Here is a 27,258-nt window from a genome sequence, read left to right as displayed (position 1 = left end):
ATGTGTTTGTTTTCTCCTTTGCCGCTGTTTTTGATTTTTGCAATGAAATATTTACCATGCAATTTTTATTAGCAGGAAGAATAGTTTCTAATGGCTGATTTGTTTTCAATCTCTTAAGACATTAACATGGAAGACACTTAAACCTGCTTTATTTATAATTACTTGTATATAAATATGGTGTCATGGTGGGTAATCTTTCATAGTCTCCCCATTTAATTGAGCAGTCCTAAGTAGGTAATTGGCATCAAAATGTAGATGTTCATTGTACATTCTCACTGAAATGACAGATGCTGTTGGAAAGCAAAAGCAATGACCAGTTTTGGGAACAGCAATTAGATGGCTTAGATTGGACAGCCCAAGACATCATTGCATTTCTGGCTAAACACCCAGAGGATATTCAGTCCTCTAATGGCTCCGTATATACCTGGAGAGAGGCTTTCAATGAGACCAACCAGGCAATCCAGACAATATCTCGCTTCATGGAGGTGAGTATCTGTTATGTGTTTCAGTGAAAAAGGCTTAGGGCTTTCTTTGTAACCACTGTTGGAATAATGTTAGAGACAGAAGGAAATGTTGGAGATAATGTGTAATATCACTTATAGCAGCATCCTTTAAGGGGTTGGTATACTAAAGACAGTAAGTGTTGGTTGAATGGTTGAAAGAGTCCATAAAGTTAACTCTAGCTTTATTTTACAATGATAGGAGTCCTACTATCCATTGCCTTCTAAGTTTCCCTGTGTCTTGATATTCCAATATGTTTTGGGCTCCCTTAAAAAGGCATTTTATGTAAACCTGAAATTTAATTCAGACAAATTTAAAAAATCCTAGAAATGCTGGCACTTAATAGAGATGAGTAAACTTGTTTTTGACGTATGTTTTCGGTGACTAGTTGCTGTGAGTCATTGCTAAGAAAACAAAGAGGAAAACAGATAGGATAATTGTTTTCATGTATTTCTTTTCACAAAAGCCATACAAGTAACTTAGGCCTAAATTCTTCCAGTATATCACTTAAATTCCAGTTAAAAACGGATGCATTCTTGAAGATCGGCAAAGAGAGGATTGGATAGTGCTGATTAAGATGTTACTTTTTTTTTTTTTTTTTTGCCAGTACTGGGGCTTGAACTCAGGTGCTGTCCCTGAGCCTCTCTGTGCTCAAAGCTAGCGCTCTGCCACTTCAGTTACAGCGCCACTTCTGCCTTTTTTGAGTAGTTTATTGGGGATAGGAGTCTCATGGGGACTTTTCTGCCAGGGCTGGCTTTGAACTGTGATCCTCAGATCTCACCCTTCTGAGTAGCTAGGATTACAAGTGTGAGCTACTGGATCCCTGCTAACATGTTACTTTTTATCAGGCAGTTAATGGGCAGTTAGTTCTTGCTTCTCCCAGGAGGCTGTGTGTTTTGGCCATTGCCTACATTCCCGACCAGCAGAGTTCTCACTAAGGCTGTTTTCCCATCAGTGTGTCAACCTGAACAAGCTGGAACCCATACCAACTGAAGTCCGACTCATCAACAAGTCCATGGAGCTGCTGGATGAGAGGAAGTTCTGGGCTGGTATTGTGTTCACGGGTGTCAGTCCAGGCAGCACTGAACTGCCCCATCATGTCAAGTACAAGATCCGAATGGACATTGACAATGTGGAAAGGACCAATAAAATCAAGGATGGGTAAGTTGAATCCCAGCCTATCAGCCTAATAATAGGGAAGTCAAAGCGGAGGGAGGTACTTCATGTTACACACACACACACACACACACACACACACACACACACACACACACTCACACACACTTGTACTGGTGGTACTGGAGCTTGAACTCACGTCCTCACACTCTTGCTTAGCTTTTCTGGTACTCTATCACTTGAGCCACACCTCCATTCTGGCTTTTTGCTGGTTATTTAGAGGTCAGACTCTGATAGACTTTTCTACCCACTCTGGCTTTGAACCTCGATCCATGGATCTTAGTCTCTTGAATAGCTAGGACTTTACTTTAATAAATAACTTGGTAGAATTTTTAAAAATCCTTGATGACATGATTTTGATGAAGGCATCATATTTATTGCCTGCAGTCTATTATTTCTATGGTCATAAAATATCAGAATTTCTACTCAAGGAAATTAACCCCTAAATCAATAAGAGAAGAGGATAAAAAGAAAAGCCTTTCAACTTTTACCACTAGATAGGAATAAAACCAATAAAATGGGAATGGTGGAGTAAATTTTTTTATGTCCACTTGATGCAATGTTATGTAGACAACAAAGATAAAAATACTAAGTGTGGTATGTTCATGATGATTATTTTTTTTGTTGAAAAATACCTGTACATGTCACTAGAGACCAGAAAGTAAAAAACAAAAACAAAGACTGGCCCAGTGGGACTGTGGGTGATTGAATTTTTTTTTTTTTTTTACTCCCTTGTGGTTTGGTTTTAGGTATTGGGACCCTGGTCCTCGGGCTGACCCATTTGAGGACATGCGGTATGTCTGGGGAGGCTTTGCCTATCTGCAGGATGTGGTGGAGCAGGCAATCATAAGGGTGTTGACTGGTACTGAGAAGAAAACAGGTGTCTATATGCAACAGATGCCCTACCCCTGTTACGTTGATGACATGTAAGTTACCAGCAAGCCATTATCCTTATTCAATAGCCAAAGAATACTGTTGTAGGGAGAATGTGTATGTGTGTGTGTAAATGTGTGTGAATGACCTGAAAAATAACATCCCAGCTAAAGATAGATAACAATATTGTCCACATTGTAGACAGACTTACGTGTGCACATACAACTAACACCTCCTTCTTTCTACCTCCTTCTTACTACCTTTTTTTATTTTGCACATTGCACTCTTTTAAGATTTGCCCAAGGAGGAAGATTAAAACTGCCATGATAAATATACAAGAGCATATGTGCACAGACTCCCAAACTCAGAAACAAAGGTGGATTTCCTGTAAGTTTGTCTACTCCTTCCAAGTATTATTGAACCACATTTTGAAACAATCCAAAGCTGAACAAAATTGAACAAAATGAAGCTGAACAAGATTGCCTGTCTTAGACTTTTTAGATAATCTTTTAGGGCAAAGTTGCTAAGCTGCCAAGTTCTTATTGTGAGAACTGTGTCTTTGAAGCTAACGATTTCTTGGAGAGAGAATGGGAAGAGGTATAGCTATTGCAAGATTCTCAAAATACCATCTCTCTTCCAAATCCTGGACATTCTGTGTGTGTGTGTGTGTCTGTGTGTGTGTCTGTGTGTGTGTCTGTGTGTCTGTGTCTGTGGCCAACCCGCATTTTTTAAGGTCACCAGAAATTTTATTTTCTCCTTCAAGATGATTAGCCAGAATTTCCCAAAGACCTGTAAGCTGTGGGTTATTCTAGAAAGTGTGTGTTAGGGTGAACTCACAGAAATTTGAGGACCTAAGAGCCTTTGACTATTGTCATGTGGTCAGTTGGCATGTAAGTAGTAAGATCAGGACTGGAGCCTCAAGTTGCAAGGTCTACAATCTGTGGTTCTTTCTTTGCAGCACTACATTTCCTCTGCTAGAGTGGAATATGAAATATAATGGGTACAAGCTGTCTGATGTGTATTTCTGCTCTGTGATCAGAGTTAAACTAAGCAACTCAACAGTGAGATGACCTAAGATCTAGGGACTTACATGAAAAACTAGGTAGGATTTAGTACTTTGGCTAGATTGAAAGAAACAGGCTCCATGTTTTCCCTTATTTGTAATTATTAATATATGTCTAGGATAGCCCTAGCGGAGGTTCACAATAGCTCAGTAGCTATGTGTATTTGACCATATAAAATAATGCTAATCAAAATGAACTCCAAGATATGGAAACAAGAAGTTATTTTCTTTGTTTTTGTTTTCTAATATACAGTGTGAAGTTACTTCTTTCTTTCCCCTTCATTTTTTTTGTTTATCTCCTGTTGTCACTATTTTTGATTTTGGAACCCTGTGTCTTGTATATGCACCTATCTGATTTGGGGAAGGAAAGGAGAATAACAAAATGGTGATACTCCCAAGACACTATTTGGAAATGAACTTTACAACTTGGAGTGGGGAGTAGAATTGGGTGGGGGAGGGAAAGTGGGAGAAAAAGAGGAAGGGAGTAACAATGTTCCATAAAAAATGTACTCATTACTTCAGTTATATAACTGTAAGCCCTCTGAACATCACTTTTAAAATAAAATAATAAAATAAAATGTAACCTACCTTGAGCTTGATGCTAGCTAGTCACTAAAGCAAACTCCATCTCCAAAAGGAGATTTGCTTGGCAATACTTTGTCAGCCTAGTTTTTGTTTCTGTCAGCATGCTCACAAAGTACTATGTATTTTGGAGTCCAAAGGAATTTGCCCTTAGTGACGCAAATGTGGGGCCTCCTCTATCATGTAGGCCGAGGCCCTGGTCCCATAAGCCTAATTTTCATTCTTGCCCTTCCCTTCCTTGGTGTCTCCAGCTTCCTACGGGTGATGAGCCGGTCGATGCCCCTCTTCATGACACTGGCCTGGATTTACTCTGTGGCTGTTATCATCAAGGGCATCGTGTATGAGAAGGAGGCGCGGCTGAAGGAGACCATGCGGATCATGGGCCTGGATAATGGCATCCTCTGGTTTAGCTGGTTCATCAGTAGTCTCATCCCTCTACTTGTGAGTGCCGGCCTACTGGTTATCATCTTGAAGGTACGCTGCTTATTTTGCCATCTTCTGTTAGGGAACTCCTTACATCCCAATCTAAGCTAAGGGAAGAGAAGAAGGACAGCTTGGGTTCTGGGAGGGAAGGGGACTTGCATGTCATCGGTCTTTCCCTCATTTCAAAGTTGGAAAAAATGAGGTCCAGAACGAGGCAATGACTTCCCCAGCTGGGTCATAGCCAAGTAGGACTAGAGCTCCTGGCTCCTGCTTTCTGATAAGCACACACTGAACTGTACCTGTAGCTGTTTGTATCCTCTGATGTATTGGGTAGTGATACTTTCCAAATTTCTAAAAATAATAATCAGAAGGACATACACGATTGTAAGTTAGGTTGTCTGAAAGTAGAAGCTGACATAGAGTTTGACCTATGGCTGTTTAATAGGGATCAATGCCCAGGGAAGAATAAGCCCGATGTAGGATTGGGCAGAAAGGAGAGTTGAGACAACCAATGGTGTGCTTTGGAGGACATAAAGCTTGTTGAGGTTGTCTGTCATTGAGCTGCTAGAACCCACACCTAAAATTCTCCCATTGCTTTCCTTCCTGACATCCCTATCCTACCCCCTGAGAAGGATGTACCCCAGGGCCAAGTGGCTCTGTGTCTGTTACAAATCCAGAGATATTGGCATCTGGATACTGTCTATTGACAGTCATAGAAGCACTCCTTTCATGATGTTTCTCAGATGTGCAGTTCTGTTTCCACTACACATTAACATACTTCTCAGTTTTCTTCCCTCCATAATTATTTCATGTACAAATGCAACACATATAAATAAATGTTTCATTTTTCATGGTATTAATAGTTGGGTTCAGGGCATCGTGTTTGCGAGGCTGGTATTCTACCACTTGATCCACACCCCTAGCCCTTTTGCCTTTAGTCTGCTTTTGAGATAGGATCTTGCACTTTGACCTGGATGCCTGAGAAATAGCAAAATTGTCCACTGATGTGGAGTAATTAGTCCTAGACTCTGTTGTTCCCGTTTCTGCCCTGATATGGCTGTGTGATCAAGGCCTTGATTTCCTCATTAGAACACAGAACAGCATTGTTTCTCATCTCTAAGATGAGTATAAATAAACTGGGATTTTTTCCATAGACGATGCAAATGAGTACTAAGGCTTATCAACATATTACAGTTAACGAGTGTCTTCCTCCTCAGTTAGGAAACCTGCTGCCCTACAGCGACCCCAGTGTGGTGTTTGTCTTCCTGTCTGTGTTTGCGGTGGTGACCATCCTGCAGTGCTTCCTGATTAGCACACTCTTCTCCCGGGCCAACCTGGCGGCAGCCTGTGGGGGCATCATCTACTTCACGCTGTACCTGCCCTACGTCCTGTGTGTGGCATGGCAGGACTATGTGGGCTTTGCAGTCAAGATTTTTGTGGTGAGTCACGCTGGCCCATCTGCAGCAGTGGTGGTGGCAGCCACCAAGGGAGGTTTGACCTCCCCTCCGTAGCCCACGAATGGAAGCAAGTTCCAAACATACCTAATGGAATCCGATCCTCAGTTCTCTATTCTGTGTTCTAGGAAAGCATTGTATCTTACTACATTATTGATCTTTAGCCCTCTTGGTGAATGCTGGTGATAATGAATTGAATGGATTTTTTTTTTAAATAAAAGAAATCAGACTACCTTGAATCTGGTTGGGGATAAATGACTTTTAGAGATGACTTTAGGCAATAGATAGCATCTCTACATTTTATCACCCAGGTTTTTTTTTTGTTTGTTTGTTTGCTTGCTTTTGGTCATATTAAGCTCACTACAAAGTCACAGCCACAGATAGACCGGAATGCTTTTGAGGTCAGAGATGGCTCATGTTTGACCTTTGTCTTCCTTGGGTCCAATGTGGTGTTTTTGCTTCAGTAATGTTTTCTGAACTGAACAAGTGTGAGGAGCAGGTGCCCCATTTGCCCCATACTCATGATTAGGCAATTTTCTTCCACAAAAGATTAGCCTTTGATAGCAAGAGAATTCTCTAAGAGTATCATGCCTCAGGGCCACTTATAAAAGAAGCTCGTAGTAACACATAGGGTACTTCCTGTCCCTCAATTGGGGTTCTATAGTTATCAATAGCCCAAAATATACTCCTCTGATCCTGAGTATTCACTGGCTGAGCAGTGAGTTTGAAAAGACCTTGATGAATGTCAGTACGTGCATGAGGTGGCATGGGTAGGGGCAGGATTGCTGAGGCTTGAAACATCTTTGGAAGCGTAAAATCCTCAAAGTTCTACACAGCTTCATGCCTCATGCATTTCTGAAATGTGTGCGCATAATGAGTGGTTATAAATGGAGTCAATTTATATTCTGTAAGGGAGCACAGTCCCCTAAAGGGACTCTGTAGGTGAAGACTTACGTAGCCTGTACTTGATCTGTTTTACAAAGTCCAGTGTCTCCAGGTAGAATTTATATTAGAAGTAATAGGAACATGTGAGAAACAAGGAAATAGAAGAACTGACTTTTGCCTCTTTGTCCCAGAGCCTGCTGTCTCCTGTGGCTTTTGGGTTTGGCTGTGAGTACTTTGCGCTTTTTGAGGAACAAGGCATCGGTGTGCAGTGGGACAACCTCTTTGAGAGTCCTGTGGAGGGAGATGGCTTCAATCTCACCACTGCTGTCTCCATGATGTTGTTTGACACCTTCCTCTATGGAGTGATGACGTGGTACATCGAGGCTGTCTTCCCAGGTATACTGAGAGCTTTGACCATGTGGTAGACAGAGATGGTTTCAGCCTGCAGGTCCTTCCTTTCTTTGCTCTGGGGTTTCTGCAGGCCCTGGGCTTCCCAGAAGGAGGCTTGGACTTTAAATTCATGGCAGACCAATAGTCCCAAGAAGTAGCTGATTTTGAAAGCACATCTATAACACTTACTTCTTGAGCCTAGTATATGCCAGACCTGTGCAAAATGTCCTTTATAATTCAGTGCAAAGTCTTTACTGTTGTAACCAGTATTATGCCTAGAAGAAGTTGAGTGACTTGCCTGAGAGCATATGACTGTTCAGTGCCACTGATTGGAGATGACCACTTTTGGGTTGAGAAAACCCCATTGTGTTCAGTATGCTGTTCTGAACTGGACATGACTAAAGAGTAGGTGCCCCTCTTTAATGAGTCCCTGACTTGGACACTCCCCTCCTTTGTAGAGTGGGACTGGCCTCTGAAGGTGGGAGAAACCCTGTAAAAGCAATTTTCTCATTGTTGGGTCAGCAGGCCAGGAGATCCCTACCAGGCTGACTTAAGTCTCTAATTCTGTGGCTTCAGAGAGGGAACTCTTGTGGGAGGTGCTATTTCCTGATTACAGATTCATGACTCGTATGCTATATTGTCTCTTAAGACCCTTCCAATGACTTAACTTAATTAGTATTCAATTAAAAGTCATTTTCTGGAAGGAGAATGAGAAGGAGGGTAAGTAGACTCTGTGGGTAGGTAGGGACTATCAAGAGGGGGAGGGAGGTGTTCCTGGGGAAAGAGTAAAGAAGATTGAATACTGCCAAACTAGACTATTGGCAATGATGAAAATGGAACAAGGGAAAAGTGTTGGGGATGGTATTTTCCAGAGGGAAGGGTGCAAGGAGTGTAGTACAGAGGGTGAAATTAAGTAAATGTAAATGTGTGTAAATATCCAAAGATGTAACAGTGAAATCCCCCCCCCCCCACGTAAGTCCATAAATACATTTTGACTTTTTTCCTTAATAAATGTTTCTTACCAATTCCAAGATGAATCTGTTTTGGAATACCCAGGCTCTGGTATTTGTATGAAAATACAAGGTCAGATTTTAGGACAATGAGTTTTAACTCTGTTTGGCTCCTTTTCTGAGGAGGTAGCTGATTACCTCTACCTGAGCCTCCTTTTTGAATATGAAGTTTTGTACTGTGTTGAGCTATATTCAAAGTCCAAGTCTTTAGTATACTGGCTGAGCATCCCTCAGCTACTTTCCCCTTAGTTCGCACATCTATAATATAGGGATGTGTCTGCCTCCAGGGCTTGTTGGGAGGCCTCAGAGAGGTGCGGAATGCATGATATATATCATAGGTTTCAGCAAAGGTTAACTCCCTTTCTCCCCACCTCTATGGCAGTGTGTTTGTTCTGTAGAAAGGGTGTCAAGGAGGAATTGGGTCTGACAAATGTCAGGAATATGAAGGTACTGTACAGCTTGGATCACAGCTATGTCTTCCTTTTAGGTCAGTATGGAATTCCCAGGCCCTGGTATTTTCCTTGTACCAAGTCTTACTGGTTTGGTGAACAAAGTGATGAGAAGAGCCACCCTGGTTCCAATCAGAAAGGAATATCAGAAAGTACGTATTGCTAAGCTTAAAAACCTTCCCTCATAAACCCAATGCAGCTATCTTGCCTGTAGCAGGGACAAGAGACAGCTGCTACACTGTGAAATTTCTAGAGCCAGTCTAGGGGCAGAGACATCAATCAGATACATCAGATGCAATGAGTGCATCCTTTACAAGATTCTAACATGTCCAGCACCAAAGTCTCTAGAAACATTCCTTGGCTTCCTTGGCTTCTTAGAAAGTATGTTTTGATCACTGTATCTTTTCCCCTCCCTTGTGTTCTCCTAACAAGTTCCAGGAAGTGACAATGGTAACTGTGATTGTGGACATGTAGCCTTGTTGCCTGCCTTGTCTTGGTGATCTTTGTAAGAATCTGTGTAGGCTCGTACAGCAGTGGCTAACATTGAACTTAGCCTGTGTGTTTCTTAGTGGTCCCACCTTTTCTTACTCAGATCTCCAGTCCTCTCCTGTCTCCTGACTATAGGTAGAGATATCCACTGTTCAGCAAAGGTTCTTTTATCCAGGTTCTCTATTCTAGTCTTTGTGCTCCGTGTGGTTTCTCTAACCCTAACCCTAAGGGATGACTTGATCCTTCGACTGATTTCTTCTGTGCCTTACCTTTGGTCACAGGTGGTGAAATATGATGATCCTCTTGGCGTGGCACCCATGCCAACTGTTCTCCCACTGTTCCTTCTCTTCTTCCCTCCCGCCTTCCCACACAAGCTTCCGGTCCATGTGTTCAGGACTGCTCCCAGGCACTAGAACATGCCTTCCCCTCCACAGTTGCAAGCCTTTGTCTGCACTGTTGCTTCCCATGAGAGAAGCTTTTTCTTTGAATTCCTCCTCACTCATCAGAAGCAGTTTCAATATCCTTCTCCTAGGAGCCCTCCTAGATGCTCCTGTGGTCAGTTACCACTTCTGCTGAGCTTCTGTGGCCAAAAAACAGAACAAAAGAAGCCCCACAAAACGTCCTTTCTATTTAAAAATAGTTTTAGAGTCATAATAAGTTGCTGGGAAGAAAAGAGGATGGAGTTTTCTCCTATTTCTCATCCATTTTCTCCTCGTGCTAGCACTACAAATTGCTAGAGAATAGATTCACAAACATGACGTTGATACTGGAATATTTTACAGACCTGTAGATACCTTCCCTTTTTTTCACATATCATCATTTCACTCGACCTGTGCAGCTTTATCCTGTTTGTAGATATGTGCAGTCACTAATTCCATTGAAGATCTACAATTGTTCCAACATTACAAATATCCCTCATTCTACTGCTAAATAGCCTTGGCTTTCTGCTCCACTCCCTGATACCTGTTAACTGCTCATCTGATCTCCATTTCTATATTTTTGTGATTGCCAAATATTGGTGGAAACAGATGCATATGGTGGGTAACTTTTTAAATATTAGCTGGCTTGTTTCCACTGGACACAATTCTCTTGACAAATTGTATGGTTATCTAGAGTTCAGTACTTTTCATTGTTGAGTACTATTCCGCAGAGTGATGCGCCACAGTTCCATGCATATTTTGTTTGTTTTAAAAATGGCTGTTAGGATGGATAGAGAAAGGATGAGTAAATGCAGTCATAATATTCAGTGTGCATATGGGAAAATAGAACCAGGTAAATTGAGGCGATTGGTGGGGTTGGGAGAGATGGGAGAGAATGATAAAAGAGGTGACACGGATTAAGATGCATTGTACTCACTAACTGACATGTCACATTGAAGCCCTTTTGTTCAGCTATTTAGGAATAATAAAAATGGGTGGCTGTTCACATCCTATATTTTAATTTCCTGTTAAGTCTCCGTCAATAGAATGCAAATATTCCCTTATCACTTAATTCCCATCACCAACACCAATGCCCAAATAAATATTTATAGTCTCCTGTTTATTCTTACAGCCAGAGTGTCTATGGACAGAAGACAGTTCTTAAAAGTTAAGCCCCGCCCCTGTGTCTTTAACACTCCATTCATCAGTCTTTCCTGCAGGTTGATCCCTGACTTCTTTCTTTTCTCAGTCTGCATGGAAGAAGAACCCACGCATCTGAAGCTGGGTGTGTCCATTCAGAACCTGGTGAAGGTTTACCGAGATGGCATGAAGGTGGCTGTGGATGGCCTGGCACTGAATTTTTATGAGGGACAGATCACCTCCTTCCTGGGCCACAATGGAGCAGGGAAGACAACCACCATGTAAGCAGAGGGTGCAGCGCTCAGAGAGTCTGCCGCAGGGTTCTGCAGTGAGCTCAGTGGGTTACTGGGACCCAGGTAGAGCAGGCAGATGAGGCTGCATTGAAGCAGCAGGTTATGTAATTCTGAGTGTGCTTTCCAAGTTCAACTTTTCTCCTACATAGGTTTTTCTTTAGCCTAAAACCAGCCAGAACTTTCTGGTAAACTTTTCCATGTTGTTCTGAGAATTCTGCAGAGTTCTTGGACCCTGAGGTTCCGATAGTTTGTAGAGAAGAGGGGCTCTTTTTGAGCCAATTTGGTCAGGACTACAAAGCAAGAATCTGCAAAGGGAGAATAGATATGTTGTAGGGTGATGGCAGCTTCCAGGAACCTTGTCTATAAGCAAATGTGAACAGCATCTTATTGCAAAAGGCTAGACCTTTAGGGGTGATGTTATTTTCTAGTTTTTCTTATGTTCCCACATAAAAATCGATAGTTTTGAACATTTCAAAAAGACATTTTAATGTTGTTGACTGTTTTAAAAAGAAACTCTAAAAGTCCTCCAGCTAACATACATAATTTTTAGCCTTTACTGGTAGGTTCTTTTTCATCCATTTCTATTGATATTAGGAATATAGTCTTTTTGAAGTCAAATCTCCCATTGCAGATTGGAAGCTTCATTATACAAACACTCATACTAAATTTGCCAGATCAAACACAGTTCCAACCCTAGTTCTTCACTAATGCAGAAGCGCTCTTGAATTGACTAGGGTCGAGGAGGAAGGAATGGGGTGGGGCGTTGGTGCCCTTTGCTCTCTCTGCCCTCTGCACAGTCTGTTGGTGAAGGTGTTCAATCCCAACTCCTGCACTTCTTGTGTCCTCAGGTCCATCCTGACTGGGTTGTTCCCTCCCACCTCGGGCACTGCTTACATCCTGGGGAAGGACATTCGCTCCGAGTTGAGCACCATTCGGCAGAACCTCGGGGTCTGTCCCCAGCATAATGTCCTGTTTGACATGTGAGTACCCGCAATCCCTTTGTGGAGTGGGTTCCCCAGAGACCTTCTTTCTCTCAGAGCCTGAAATCCTTTGGGTAAATACTGAACCAACTGGTTGACTGGACTATGTTGGACTATGGGGTGAGTCCTCTGATGGCTGATGGTGGAGTCTGCTGGGGATAGGTCAGAAATGATCAGTTACGTTTCACTTTGATGTCCTGTGTAGCTTGAGTTCTTGTTCACTGTTGGTCTACCTTGAATCCATCCTTCTGATTATTTTTTTTTTAGAAATGGATAAAAAAAATTCTAAGAAAGGATTATGGTGAGGGAGAAAAATGTGTTTATTGTTTTCTGTTGTGAGTCAGGAAACAGTACATTCTGATACATCTTGCCAAGCCCCAGAGCTGACCCGCCTCTCTGTCCCTAGGTTGACGGTGGAAGAGCACATCTGGTTCTACGCCCGCCTGAAGGGGCTCTCAGAGAAACACGTGAAAGCAGAGATGGAGCAGATGGCCCTGGATGTTGGTTTGCCACCCAGCAAGCTGAAAAGCAAAACAAGTCAGCTGTCAGGTGATGCCCTGGGCATCTTTCCATCTTCCCTGTTCCACTCCAACCACATACTCACAGAGGAAAAGCTGTGTAGGGCCCCCGGGCTAGGTGGATGGCTAGCAGAAATATATCTCAGGCTTTGTCCCTCCATTCACCTCTCTCCACTTCTGCCTTCATTTGCCACCTGGGACTGGTCCTGGAGCCTGGCTCTTCTATCTCGTAGGTGGGATGCAAAGAAAGCTGTCTGTTGCCCTGGCCTTCGTGGGAGGATCCAAGGTTGTTATTCTGGATGAGCCCACAGCTGGTGTGGACCCTTACTCTCGCAGGGGAATATGGGAGCTACTGTTGAAATATCGCCAAGGTAACTGATGTGTACTTATTCTCAGTCATGGGCTGAGCAAGATGAGGGCTGTTGAGAAGTATGGATCATTCTCATGCCTGCTCCTGCTAGGGAAATAGACTTGCTTCTCATGGGAAATACAGGACTTCTTTCCTTTAGGCTCAGTGCCTCATTTTGTGGAGGTGGGAGGCCTGGTTTATATGACATGGAAGTTTAAGCTTCATTGCCTAGGTACCTATGAGAAGGGCAGAAATAGTATAGACTTACACTATTACGATTATGTCTTCCTGTGGATTGAGATTTTTTTTTGTGTGCTGTTATTCTAGTACTGGGGCTTGAACTCAAGACCTCTAGTCTTGCTTAGCTCTTTCACCCAAGGCTGTTTCTCTACCAGTTGAGCCACACTTTGATTTCCCACTTTTCACTGGTTAATTGGAGATAAGAATCCCATGGACTTTCCTGCCTGGGCTGTCTTTGAACCATGGTCCTTAGATCTTAGCCTCCTGAGTAGCTATGATTACCGGTGTGAGCCGCCAGGACAAAGGTTCTTGAGAACAGAGACTGAGCCTTTGTTTATTTTATCCCAAATTTATGCTTCTTGAGAAAGTAGGTAAATAAACAGATGAAGTGGGAGAGGTTCAGAAACACAATTGTTACCTGCTTACAGCTGTGGTGTGGTACTGAACTTGCCTCAGTTTCCCTACCTATAATACTATATTCACAGTAGAGTAAGTTAACCGAAGATGCCCATAAACGCATGGCCTTATAGGTAGCAAGTTCTTTCTATGAGGATCTAGTAACAGTACCCTAAGCTTTGTCATGTTGAGGATGCTGACCACACAAGGTTGAAGGCAGCTGCCAGGAATTTCTCACATGCATACCCCACTCAGATCTCTGTAGTCCCCTGCCAGTGTAACTCATGAGACCAGAGAGGTCCTCCCTGTCCTCCATCTTCGTGTGTGTGCCTTGCAGGCCGTACCATCATTCTCTCTACACATCACATGGATGAAGCAGACGTCTTGGGAGACAGGATTGCCATCATCTCCCATGGGAAGCTGTGTTGTGTGGGCTCTTCCTTGTTCCTGAAAAACCAGCTGGGAACAGGCTACTATCTGACTCTGGTCAAGAAAGATGTGGAATCTTCTCTCAGTTCCTGCAGGAATAGCAGCAGCACTGTGTCATACCTGAAAAAGGTGAGCTGACGTTTCAGGTCTGGGTGTGAACAGGATGCTGGGCCTGGGAAGTTGCCCGTTCTGTCCAGTTGTGGCCACCATCTCGCTGCTCTGGGGTCCTGTTGGACTATGTCCTACCTCCTATGTGGGAAGCTCTTTCCCACTGTGTTAGCTCTGTTGTGTTTCCTACGGAGGTACAGTGAGTGATGGAGAAGGCTCTTTGAGGACTTGATTATGTGGAAGAAAATAGACTTGCCAAGAGGTAAGAGTCTTGGTTATAAAATGCCCTGCCGTTCCTGTTCATTACCTTCAAATCTCATTGACTTTAGCTCTTAAACTACAAAATATTAAATATGTCTTAAACACCAATTTCATGACACACAGACTCCGAGTCTAAAAGAAAATAATGGTGATAGTTCATTTTTGTTCAATTTACATTGTTTGTTAATCTATCATCTCTCGAAGTACTGAGCAGCTGTGGGAAGGCATCATGATTACTCTCCCAGATAGGGGAATGAGGCTGGTAGGGATTCTGTTGCTTGTTCAAGGTCATACAGCAAGTACATAACAGTAATTGAATATTTTCCTTGGTACCATAGCGCATGCCTAAGAGTTAGTTGCACTTTGAAACCCACATGCTCCACATGGAACTCCTGTCCACTTATTAACATTTTAATAAAAAACCTCCATTCTCATGGTTTGTGGGCCACAGGATCACTTGGGACCTTGTTAGAAATGTAACCACTTGGGCCCAATGCAGTCCTCCTGAATCAGAATCCACATTTTAATAAGGGTCCTGAGTAAATATGTGTTAAAGGTTAGAAAACATCTAAAATGGACCAACAGCCAGGGAAGTCAATGCTTGACAAGCAGCGTGGTTGCAGCATTTATCATCTGGCTACAGTTCTGTGGACAGCTCTGCTTCCTGACCTCTCATCCTAGTGATCAGGACTGTCCACGTCACACACAAGTAACAGTGGCCTCTGAAGCTCTTGCTGCCAGTGGCCTGCATCCCAGGAAAGGCTTTTATGCAACTGTTCTTACTCAATCCAGCTTCTTAGAAGCGCTCCCTGGCAGAGGTGGTGTCTGTACCTTGCTTGGTCTCTGACCCATTCTCACCTCCTTCTTTGCCATCAGGAGGACAGTGTTTCTCAGAGCAGTTCTGATGCTGGCCTGGGCAGCGACCATGAAAGTGACACGCTGACCATCGGTAAGAACTCTGGGGTTTCTTATTCAGGTGGTGCCTGAGCTTCCCCCAGCTGGGCAGAGTGGAGGCAGAGGAGGCGAGGTGCAGAGGCTGGTGGCGCTGACTCAAGGTTTGCTGCTGGGCTGGGCTGGGTGGCTGTGGGAGCAAATGCAGCTTGGTGGTGGTTTGGCCTAATGCTTGCTGGCGAGCCTGGGGCTTGGTCTGGGAGCTGGCAGGGCATTGTTCCAGAGAAAAGAGATGGTTGGGAACCAAGGAATCCCTTAAGGGTATGGAAGTGGTTAGAGACTGCAAGAGGAGCTTAGGGTCAAGCCATCAAGGAGGGAATTGACCTTTAGTATATATATATATATATATATCTGAAGGCATATATATAAGAAGGCAGAGTACCAGGTAAGGGATGGCCTTATAAGTTTTCCTTAGTCAATGTTTATGGGAGACCAGTATTACTAGAAGTACATGGAACAGAAATATTGACCTGTGGCTATCTGCCTTAGTACTAACAGCTGGCATTTTCTAGAAAGAGTTTGGCTCCCATTAGCTGTTTGATTAAGCTTCCAGTGAGGTAAATAGAAGATAGCCTCTTTTGAAAGTTTAGTGAAGAGTGAAGCATTTTTAAATTTTTCTTTTTTTTTTTTTGTACTCAAGTTTTCCATTGAAGAATCCCAGAGCATATATAATACATACCAGGCTTTCAACCTCAGCAAATTATCCACATGTTGCTCATCCATTGTGCATTGAGTACCTACAGTGCCAGGCTTTGGAATTTTAAAGTTAAATCTGTGGGGGGTCTTTCCCTTGGAGTGCTCAGGCGAGAGATAAACAGGCGTTAGGGCCAAAGATGGGACATGTGAGCTTCTGAGAATCTTCTCTGAGCTAATCCTCTGAGCTAATCAAGCCATCTTTGCATTCTGGTTCCTACAGATGTGTCTGCAATCTCCAACCTCATCAGGAAGCATGTATCTGAAGCCCGGCTGGTAGAAGACATTGGACATGAGTTGACCTATGTGCTGCCATATGAAGCAGCTAAGGAGGGAGCCTTTGTGGAACTTTTCCATGAGATTGATGACCGGCTCTCAGACTTGGGCATCTCCAGTTATGGCATCTCAGAGACTACCCTAGAAGAAGTAAGTTCAGTGGGACTATAGAAGGACTAACAGACAAGCAGCCTATATCAGACATAGGATCACATGGAATCATCACTGCATTTTCAGATTGTTGAAAGGGCAATGTTGTTCTAGTGAATCATATAGAAGCGTACTGACAAACAGAAGGCAAGAAGCATGGGATGGATCGTTACCTGGTAGGGTTTCACATGCACAGCTGAACTCACAAACACAGAGAATGACCAGCATTTTATAGTTAGTCCAGTGGGACTTGGTGCTGAGCTTGGTGGGTATTTTGTTGTTGTTTTTTAAAAATGTTGTTTTTTTAGAAAATGAAAATGAGTAGTGAGGGATATTGATCTGGGATTCAGAATCAGAGATTTAAGGTGTCAGAGTTCATGTTCTCTTTACCATGCAGTAGTACCTCCCTTTAGACTCAGAGACTTGACACAGACCTTGAAGACTGAAAGGGATTTAAAAGCTGCCCAGACTCTCTTGTCTGGGGATATTAATAATAATCAAAATTCTAAGGCTCAGCCCTAGAGCCTTTGAACCAAAATTTCTCAAGATACGGTGTTGAAATCTGTACTTTCATTGTTTGCTTCCTCACAGGGGCCTATAAACTAGTTTGGAAACTCTCCTCTAATGTCTGGACATCTGCCGTAATACTTCTAGCGATAAGGAACCCATTTCCTCCTGACCATTCTGTCTTGGATCACTTATCATAGTGCTGTTCTATTCAAAGGTTTGGGGCCATAGGCCTCAAAGAAGCCACTTGCCTCATTCCTGGAGTTCGTTGTTGTTGTTGCTGTTTTAATGCGATAGGTGTGCTTTGAAAAAGATCGTCTGGATTGATATTTCTCATCTCTAAGAAAAGTGTGTGTGTGTTGATGAATATAAATTCTCTCCCTGATGACTCTGATAAAGTGTTAATAAATGTGCTTTCTACCTTTTGTGTCTTGAGGGGCTAGCATGCAACTCAGCCATATACTCATGTTAGACTGGCCTAATGTTGATGCTCTTACTTTTCAGATATTCCTTAAAGTGGCAGAAGAGAGTGGAGTGGATGCGGAGACTTCAGGTAAGCCTTTTGCGCAGGAGATAGCGCCTCCTGCAGGCTGTCATAGATCATCTCTGGTGTACTTTTGAAATCGCTCCTAATGCAGTCTCCTTTTTCTAGTGTGCATGGGTGTACTACAACTGGAGACCATTTATTTCGTTACAAAGAAAATAAAACATAGAATCTTTTCCTTTGCCTTTAGATGGAACCTTGCCAGCAAGACGGAACAGGCGGGTCTTTGGGGACAAGCAGAGCTGTCTGCGCCCATTCACTGAAGATGATGCTATTGATCCGAATGACTCTGACATCGACCCAGGTTTGTTTAGGCAAGATCTTTGTTCTGTTGTTTGACTGTGAATTTCTCTTTTATGTTCTACTCAGCTGGTTTCCTTTTCTGATGGGCTTTAGGCAAGATGATAGATCCCAACAGGGTCCAAAGGGAAGCTGGGGATGGGGGGGGGGGGGGAGGAGAGAAAAGGTTATTTATTTTTTCTTTTCCATCATTGTATATATGGCTAAATCTGAGAGTGCCTATTCTCATCACTTCCTGCATCTAAGAGATCTTTCTCTAAATCCACGCAAAAAAATTGCACCTCAGCCCTCCAAACCCATTTACTGACTATCTTTTCTATAGGGTCCCAGTTTCTGAAAAATGCTAGGTGTTTAATTGTTTAATAGATATTCATTGAATGAGTGATACTGAAAGAGTCAGAAGTCCTGCTTTTAGAGTTAATTGTATCCCTAGACCAAAATAGTTTGGATGACTGGTATCCTTGTGTGTGTGTAACTGGAATGAAGAGGGGAGGTAAGAAATCAACACATTCTATAGGAAACCAAAGCACTGGAGTTAGGATTCATGTTTGAGACAAAGATTTCTATGTAATTTTTAGGAACAGAAAACTCTTTGGATTTCCCAGTTCTTGGTCCTATGAGCAGATGGCTCTTACATCCTCTCTGATTTTATACCTTGTCAGTATCTTGATGATTTAAAATTTGTTACCTTTTTTTTAAAAAAAATAAAAAAACATTAAAGATAGGACTGTAATTGTCATGTAATCAGCCTACATACATGACCTATTTTATAGAATAACCTTAAGAAATTAATATTTTGACTTGATTCCTCCAAACGACTTGCAGTAGCACCCCATCATGTATGAACACCTCTCTCTTTGTTTCAAGAATCCTTCCTTTTTTTTTCTACCTATCAGAGGACCATTGAAGGACCACAGAGACTGCTACTGTTGGATGGTTTGAGTCATCACTTTTCTTGGAGGTTGATTGTCATAACCCTCTACTTCTGTGATGCTAGTCTTAGATGGTTGCTGAAAAGGAGAGTAAGGAATATAATCAGATCAAAGTGCAATGATCATGAGTGACCTTCAGTGTTGGCTTCTTACAGAATCCAGAGAGACTGACCTGCTCAGTGGAATGGATGGCAAAGGCTCCTACCAGGTGAAGGGCTGGAAACTGACACAGCAACAGTTTTTAGCTCTTTTATGGAAGAGGCTGCTGATTGCCAAAAGGAGTAGGAAAGGATTTTTTGCTCAGGTGAGATGTGCTGGTCTCTGGTCTCATGGGTGGATTTCAGGTTCTCTGACCAGTGAAGGTAGAATAGCCTTCTGGCCAGGATATAGATGCTGGAGCCAGGTTACCTGTATTGTCATCCCAGTTCTGCTAAATGCCATTTTTCTATCTTTGTGACTCAATTTTCTTATCGGCAGAGAAGGGAAAATAGTACCTGTGATACAGGGTTGTTATAGTATGAAAATTACGTTTTTTAGACTAGAATCTGACATGAGCAATTGGGGTGTGTGTGTGTGTGTGTGTGTGTGTGTGTGTGTGTGTGTGTGTGTGTGTGTGTGTGTGTGTGTGTGTGTGTGTGTGTGTGTGTGTGTGTGTGTGTGTGTGTGTGTGTGTGTGTGTGTGTGTGTGTGTGTGTGTGTGTGTGTGTGTGTGTGTGTGTGTGTGTGTGTGTATTTTACTTAGAAAAAATACATGAAAGGGACAAAGTTTAGAAAAATGATTGAGCACATTAAACTCTTTTAACCTGTGAGATATTATGCCCCGATGTACTTGACATGGGAACCTATCAGGAAACAACTTTTCTCTAAGTTTGATTCCCATTGATAGGAAAATATAACCAGAGGGATCAGAATGTATATGGCAAACTGAGAATTCTCATTGCATTAATGTCTGTATAAAGAGTACATCTTAACTTGCTTAGTTTGTAGAGAAAGGTCTGTAAGAGAATTTTCCCTACAGACTGTGACCATGACTTTAAAGTAGGCAGACCTGGATTTGAAATCTGATTCAGGTTTTTTTTCCCCCTGCTTTGGTACTGCATTGAACTCATGGCCTTGGAGCTTTGCTCTACCATTTGAGCTGGGACCCCCAATCTTTTTTTTTTTTTGCTCTTAATTACTTTTGGGATAGTGTCACATTTTTGTTGGGCTGCCCTGGACTGTGATCCTCCAAAGTATGCTTCTCACGTAGCTGGGATGACAGGTATATGCTACTATGCTCAGAAAAAAAAATGAGATGGAAGTCTCACTTAAGTTTTGCTTGGGTTTGCCTTGAATTGCTATCCTCCCAATCTCTTTCTCCTGAGTAGATGTCCTCACAAGCACGAGACACCATATCTAGCTTAATCTCTTAAATGATAAGAGGGTCAGTTTTGTTGTGATGAATGCCTGGTTTTCTTATCAAGTACAGAGGGGTTACTGTTTTAGAGAAAGTATGTGGAAAGTATGAGTAAGTTCCAGAAGGATTTGGGTAATCATGGTTTTGAGTTGATATGGGGAGAGCATGGTTGCTGTTACCTCACACTGGAGCTATTGCTGTAGCCTTGAGATCTGAACTTGTTGTCCATTCTCAAGATTACAAGTGAGGAAACTGAGGCCAGAGGGGGGAACTGATGTCACCAGCACTCACTGGCAGAGTCAGAACCAGGATTATGATCTTTTGGCTCCTTGTCCTTTTGCCCTTCCTCTGATGGTGGGGGAGGGGGGGTCATGGCTCAGTGTGGTCTTCCTCTGTCTTCAAGAGAAGGCCAAGAGCTAAGGTTTGGAGTCATCCTTTTATAGGATAACTATTTGCTCTGTGAGATTCCCAGTTTAGTGCCTCTGCCGCATGACCATAACCATTGGCCATGTGCTATCACCTTCCAGAGATTCTCTGGAAGGAAAAGAGGTTTAATTTTCAGGCTTCATTGCTCCCTAACTGTGTAGCACCATCAGCTATGGGCCTTGTATCTTTTGCCAGGTCTGTCTGAGAGGCTGGCTGAACTTACAAGGTCTGACTCTTGGGACTTGGAATTCTATGCCTCCATCAGAAAGAATGACATTGCCCCATTTGTTAGGAAATGGAAAGGCTTGGGAAAAATTATATTAATTGAAGTAAGCCAAGCCCAAAGAAACATAGTCCCATGGTTTCCCTTATTTGCAATAACTAGTATATGTCTGAGTCAAGCAGAAAAGGTCAGATAAGTCGATGTTAGGTGAAATGAACCCCAAGATAAGTATTCAAATGTTTTTCTTTCTTGCGATTGTTTCTAACATATTTATAACACCTACTGTTTTCTGACATGCCTCTGCTCTCCTCCAATGCCTGGTTACAGATTGTCCTGCCAGCTGTGTTTGTCTGCATTGCTCTGGTGTTCAGCCTGATCGTACCACCCTTTGGCAAGTACCCCAGCCTGGAACTTCAGCCTTGGATGTACAATGAGCAGTATACATTTGTCAGGTATGCACTTGTGTTCTGTGCCTCAGGAGGTAGGAGGATTCAAGCAAACCAAGGATGTTTACTATGCTGAGAGCCAATGGAATGCTCCCAAGAGTTTTTCTGTGAGGTGGATTTTATTGACTGTGGCTCATGTCCCTACATAAGCAACTATTCTGTGCAAAGAGCAACAATGAACTATCTTTGAAATAGTAGGCGAGTGAGTCCTCTTTTGGACATTTTATCCTTTCTTGTTATACTGCAGCTGTCACGAATAACAATATGTGTTCCTTAGAATAAGTAATCTGCCCTCAACTAAAATCTGTGACTAATTTATAAGCTATTTGGGTTTCTAGACATCAGTTTTAATTTTGTAATCAAATCACAGGTTTCCCTGTGCTGCCAAATCATAGATGTTTCAGGTTCTTGTTTTCTGCATAATGTAAATTATATAATTTTCTATTCTCTCAAGATGAGGATGTTAGCTAAGGTTCATCTTTAGAGAGGAATGCTTCTTGCTATATAATAATCCTATCTGTAAATTGAAAGAATTTAGTTTAGGAAAACATAAATGGATATGTGAAAATGAAATACTCTAGAGCAACTTGTTAATGCTAATTAAATAATGGACGTATTTTTGAAATACTGATTCTTAATAAATTAATTGACTTCAAATTAAACACACACACGCACGCACACACACACACACACACACACACACACACACACACACACACACACACACACACACACACACACACACACACACACACACACACCCTTCATTCAGATAAGCTATTTACACAAACCACTTTTTGGTACTGCACATGACCCTGAGGCCAAATATATGACCAGAGTCTGAAATCCTTGTACATAGTGTCTTGTCTTTTATTTATTTTGTTTTTAAGAGCCTAAGCCCCAAAGATACTTAGGGTCTTATATCTAGGAATAAACATGTCTACCTCCTAACTCCTGGTCTGAATGAATTATAAGCTGGCTGCCTCTCCTATGCTCACAGTAATGATGCTCCTGAAGATATGGGAACCCAGGAGCTCTTGAATGCCCTCACCAAGGACCCTGGCTTCGGAACCCGTTGTATGGAAGGAAACCCAATCCCGTGAGTGACACTTTAGCCATAGACTGACTGCTTGTGCTTGGTTTTTGATATACTGCACTTCTCAACTGAAGGCCATGAGTAATGTGACTGTCACGATTTGCCCTTTGAACACTTTTTTTTTAATTTTAAAGGGCCAATAGCTTATGAGCACTTGGGTGATATTTAAGATTGACACTCTTAACAGATAGTTACTAAATACTTCTTGGTATTTAGTACTCAATGGGTGGCAAATCCTAACAGCTAATATAGGTTCTCCAATAAAAAGATGGCGGGGGAGGGAGGTGGTGAGAAAATTACACAGACATGGCCCAACTAGATGTCATCACACCTTTCAGATTCCCCATTAAGGTTTTTGTAGGCAAGCAAGAAGATGAGTAAGTTGATCATGTATTTAGGTGGAATTCACTGCTGGCCAGCTGAATTTTGTGTTGATTCCTAGATTGCTGGCAGCTTAAGTTGATCTCTAGGAGCCACAGTTGGGCTGAGAGATGGCCTACAGAGACAAAAGAAGCAGAGACCTGACATCAGAGGGTTTTCAGCACTGAGTCTGAGTACCTCTGACTCTGCCCTAGAATCAGTTTGAAGGAAGGGTATCCCTGCTGGCATAGTGAAGTTCAAAGTTGAAGTTTGCAGAAAGTGGCAGGGCTTGAAGCAAAGCTGACTGGAACACATCTCTCAGTGTTCATTAAGTTTGTCTCAGCCAATCATCTTTGGAAGGTTTTAGTGGTGAGCTGCAGGAGACCACCAAGTCTTTCTATGACTAAGAGGCTTTAAAGAGAATGAGAGATCAATCTGAAAATGGTTCATTTGATTTTGTTTTCTGATATGTAAGGAAATACTGTGGTTCTACTTGAAGTTGTAGTAGTTTGGAACTAAAAGAGAGACTGGAAATGACAAGTCACCTTATACTCTAATTTTTTTTCCGGTGGCAAAAATAAACCCTGAGAGGAAAAGAGACTTGCTGATGTTTTTCTGGTAATTCAGAGCTCAGGGCAGTGATAAAAGCTCTGTACTTTGTCTGTTTTGCCAACAGCCATTTTTTGTGTGTGTGGTGGTACTGGAGATTACTCAACTCAGCACTCTACCATTTGAGCCATACCTCCAGTCCTTTGGCTTTTAGCTTTTGTTTTTCAGATAGGGTCTTTTCAGATAGGGTTTTTCAGATAGCAAGTCTTGAGTTGTGATTCTCCTATCTCCTGTCTCCTGTTAGCTTGGTAGCTGGTGTTAAAGGCATGAACCATCAGACCTGGTCCAAACAACCTCTCTCCAAACACCAAGCATTCTTCCTACTCATCTCCAAATTATCTATATTCAGTTTAGAATATAAATTGAATCTTGCTACTCTTCACAGAATTTCCAACATCTTGAGCATAAGATCTAAACTTCTTCTCAGGTCTGATCATCTGCATCCTACCTTACTCTTTTTCAATCTCATTTGGCATTACTCTTCCTCTTAGACCATCTATTTCAGCTATACTGCCTTCTTTTGTTCCTCAGATTAGAAACTCATTTCTTCACAGAGTCTTCATTCAAGACTTTTCATTACTTAGTTTGAATTTATCTTACCTCCCCACAAATCTTTGCCTAGTTCATTCTCTGATCCTTTAATTTTTGTTTTGGCTAAAGTATTGTTTTAGTGAAAGATTGGAAGTCTGCTCCTTCTACATCCTCTCATTTTATCTTGCTTTTTATTTTGGGCCATGCAAAATTTGATTATTTATTTGTTTTCTAACTCTTTTGGAGCATGCAAACCCCATCAAGGCAGGAATTTGTCTTGTCTACTCCAGACTCTCAAAAGATGTGGAATATGTCTGGTACAGAGTAAATGCTCAATGTGTGTTGTGTCAACAAATGTTGGTTGGCAGTGTCAGACAATTCAATACATAAACTTCAAGAGCCTGTTTAAGTTCCATTTTTCTTATCTCTGAAATGACCTTGCAACTTCCCAAACTGTGGTGGGATCAAACAATCCCATGAGGTCATGCTCATTCTTTCCAAACACTAAGGGACAGGTGCATGCTACTGGTTGGGACAGGATGATCTTGTGCTCTAAGGCAACAGGAAGTCCAGGCTCTTTTGAGTGATTCTACCTTTCCTGTTCTCCCTTCACAGAGACACACCCTGCTTGGTGGGGGAGGAGGAATGGACCACTGCTGCTGTTCCTCAGACCATTGTCGATCTCTTCCAAAATGGGAACTGGACGATGGAGAACCCTTCTCCTGCCTGCCAGTGTAGCAGTGAAAAAATAAAGAAGATGCTGCCTGTGTGTCCTCCAGGGGCTGGAGGGCTGCCCCCTCCACAAGTGAGTCATTGTCAAATGCATAACCGAGCCATGGGTGCAGGTCAGCTGGTAGCATTTCCTTGGGAGCAGGAATGGATGAGATGTGATAGCAGTGAAAACAATAGTTTTGCTTAAACGAGGTTTGGGTCGTATTGTGCCCATGCCTTTCCTACAGTGGTAATGCCACAGACAGGCTGTCAGAGGACTGGGTTCTAACCCTGAGCTGGTCAACAGGCTATGTTAGTTCATTGAGCCTATTTCTTCGCCCATGAATTAGGAAAGCTGGATCAGACAATGTGTGTTAGTCTTAGCATTTTCTGAAACTCTTGACTTTGAGAAGGAGATATGAGCAATTTTTTTTCTGACAGTTTCAGAAAGGGTTTCGCTTGTGATAGCTCTCTGCTGCTTTCTCAGCCCCCAGGTTGGACAGTGAGCCAAGTGATTTTTAAATGAGTGTGACAGCTTAAAGAAACCTTGGTCACCATTGTACAATGACAGCTAATGTAGGCATCAGTGTAATGCAAATGAATACAAGTCACTAGGCTTGGTTTATGATGCTTGTCCTCCAAATCATCTGGGACTATAAAGAATTTTTATCTCAGTGCTTATTGTTTCTATATTGAGAAAAGTTTCCTGAGAATGAACTGAACTTGGTACAAATGAACGATTATGCTTAGGATAGAACGAACAAGGTCTTGGTAGTATTGTGGCGGAGGCTACTTGGGTCCTGTGGCCTGGGTATATGTTTGTGGGGCATGTATCCCTGTTGTTGATGGTCTATCTTCTGCCAAGTCCTTGTCTATAAAGACACATGTGCTTGGTTCTATGTGGTTTCAGAGAAAACAGAACACTGCAGACATCCTTCAGAACCTGACAGGAAGAAACATTTCAGATTACTTGGTGAAGACATACGTTCAGATCATTGCTAAAAGGTGACTATTAATAAAACTTAACCCATGGGAGGTCATTGCCGAGTAGAAGAGTTTTAGGTCTTTGAGTAGTAGACCTAGTTAGTGGTGAGGGAATTGCCAACTTATGGCCTGATGTTTAAGAAGTCTGGATATACCAAAGGAGGAAAAGGATGAGAAGTATTGGGAACATGCAGACTTCCTACTCTAGAATAAAAAATAAATGTGAATTCAAATGTGAATGCTGATACTTATTAGCTGCTTGACCAAGGGCCTTTGTTTATATAAAATGAGATAATAATGATGCTCTTATTTGTTGTTTGTGGAACCTTGGAAGAGCCTTTTGTATCTTCCTGAGACATGTCCCCATAGGGACCACATTTAATGCTCAGACCAATCAGCTTGGTCAGGTGGGGTTTCTCTGTTAGTTCTCAGTAACTTTAAATAACAAGAGTGTGTTGGATTGATAATGAGCATGCATCTATAAGAAAGAGACATAATCGCCCCATGTGCCATTCACAATTGAAGTATCCCTTTGCATTGAATAAAAGTCTATAGGTTGTCATATCTTGGTCTGTAGAGTAATTTTTAAATTGGCTTAATCTAAGGTTCTGTTCTCATATAAACAACAATCCTGTTTAAGATAGCAGACAAGCCTTCTGTTGACATGGCTTTTTTTCCCCATTGGTACAGTGCATTCATACCTGGTCATAGAAGTCCTTCTGGTAGATATTGTATCCTCAGGTGTACCTGAGGTGTACCCCTCGTGTAGAATGGGATTGGTGCCTTCTACAACTGATTTTTGTTTTCTTTGTCTTCCTTTTCTGCAGCTTAAAGAATAAGATCTGGGTGAATGAGTTTAGGTAAGCTTCTCCTTACTTTCAGTTGTCCCTGGTGTTTCTAAACTTAGGAGATTTGATGCAGTCCTCTGGGATTGAGGGAAAGTCGAGGGTTTGGGCATTTTCATTCACATTCTTGAATGTCAACTCGCTTTGAAGAGGCCAAAGGGCCCGAGGAACACACGGCGTATACAGGGGCACAGTGGAATTTAGATTGGACTCATTTGAAGTTTCTGCCTGGAGCATCTCTGTTCTGTGCTCCGTGGCCACTTCAGAGGACACCAAAATATTTGGTGCAGTGATTTCCTTGAGGAGATTTGGACGTCTCTGGGGAGCGACTAGGGTCTTGAAGGAAGCTCAGTGCTGTGCGAGGAATATCAGTCTTAGTTGCCCTTTTCTCCAAACAGATTTCCAAAGGTGACTGGGGAGCCAGGGACAGTTTTGTTTTGAGCCTTTGCTGTGTCACTTAGAAGATCTCTGCAGAACAAGTCATCGAAGCCATTTATCTTCCCTGTATTTTCCCCCTGTGGGCTGTGAAGGGCTGGGGGAAGGCAGCAGCCTTGCAGCCAATTTGTACATCCTAGAAAATGAGATAGAAGAGAGACTGCCTTGGGGAACATATCAGGGGCCAAGTGAATGAGTCCCACTTTCCTGACTGCCTTTTCCCCAAAGGCCAGGATCCCTGGATCTCTGGACAGAGAAGACATAGCCTTATGATGGCCCTCATGCTAAGGAAGATACAAAGCCTTTCCGTTCACTCTACCTTGCTCAACTGGGACAGTATGTCTTCACCAGACCAACTTGAGACCTAAGCCTCCTGGTGACAGGAGCATCTGAGAGATGAACCTTCTTTTCTGAG

The 27,258-nt window shown here is 42.4% G+C and overlaps 1 protein-coding gene across 2 annotated transcripts in view; it reads left to right on the top strand.

Moving 5' to 3' along the window:
- Positions 1 to 27,258, top strand: part of Abca1 (ATP binding cassette subfamily A member 1) — a 103,094-nt gene that overhangs the window by 54,296 nt on the left and 21,540 nt on the right. The window contains exons 11-32 of one of the 2 annotated variants that reach the window (XM_042698565.1): positions 288 to 485; positions 1,457 to 1,662; positions 2,427 to 2,603; positions 4,447 to 4,669; positions 5,836 to 6,057; positions 7,149 to 7,353; positions 8,845 to 8,958; positions 10,964 to 11,135; positions 11,996 to 12,127; positions 12,534 to 12,676; positions 12,879 to 13,016; positions 13,968 to 14,188; positions 15,405 to 15,483; positions 16,296 to 16,498; positions 17,510 to 17,558; positions 17,740 to 17,853; positions 18,937 to 19,085; positions 21,154 to 21,278; positions 22,273 to 22,371; positions 24,484 to 24,673; positions 25,490 to 25,584; positions 26,391 to 26,423. In XM_042698565.1, the coding sequence (XP_042554499.1) occupies positions 288 to 485; positions 1,457 to 1,662; positions 2,427 to 2,603; positions 4,447 to 4,669; positions 5,836 to 6,057; positions 7,149 to 7,353; positions 8,845 to 8,958; positions 10,964 to 11,135; positions 11,996 to 12,127; positions 12,534 to 12,676; positions 12,879 to 13,016; positions 13,968 to 14,188; positions 15,405 to 15,483; positions 16,296 to 16,498; positions 17,510 to 17,558; positions 17,740 to 17,853; positions 18,937 to 19,085; positions 21,154 to 21,278; positions 22,273 to 22,371; positions 24,484 to 24,673; positions 25,490 to 25,584; positions 26,391 to 26,423 (3,287 nt within the window). Of the gene's footprint in view, positions 1 to 287; positions 486 to 1,456; positions 1,663 to 2,426; positions 2,604 to 4,446; positions 4,670 to 5,835; positions 6,058 to 7,148; positions 7,354 to 8,844; positions 8,959 to 10,963; positions 11,136 to 11,995; positions 12,128 to 12,533; positions 12,677 to 12,878; positions 13,017 to 13,967; positions 14,189 to 15,304; positions 15,378 to 15,404; positions 15,484 to 16,295; positions 16,499 to 17,509; positions 17,559 to 17,739; positions 17,854 to 18,936; positions 19,086 to 21,153; positions 21,279 to 22,272; positions 22,372 to 24,483; positions 24,674 to 25,489; positions 25,585 to 26,390; positions 26,424 to 27,258 lie in introns of both variants that reach the window. The other variant, XM_042698573.1, reaches the window with a different exon arrangement.

Source organism: Dipodomys spectabilis, unplaced genomic scaffold, assembly GCF_019054845.1.
Source record: "Dipodomys spectabilis isolate Male_0828 unplaced genomic scaffold, ASM1905484v1 ptg000006l, whole genome shotgun sequence".
Taxonomy (NCBI): Eukaryota; Metazoa; Chordata; class Mammalia; order Rodentia; family Heteromyidae; genus Dipodomys; species Dipodomys spectabilis.
The sequence above is the reverse complement of the archived record's forward strand: the minus strand, read 5'-3'. Positions and strand labels throughout refer to the sequence as shown.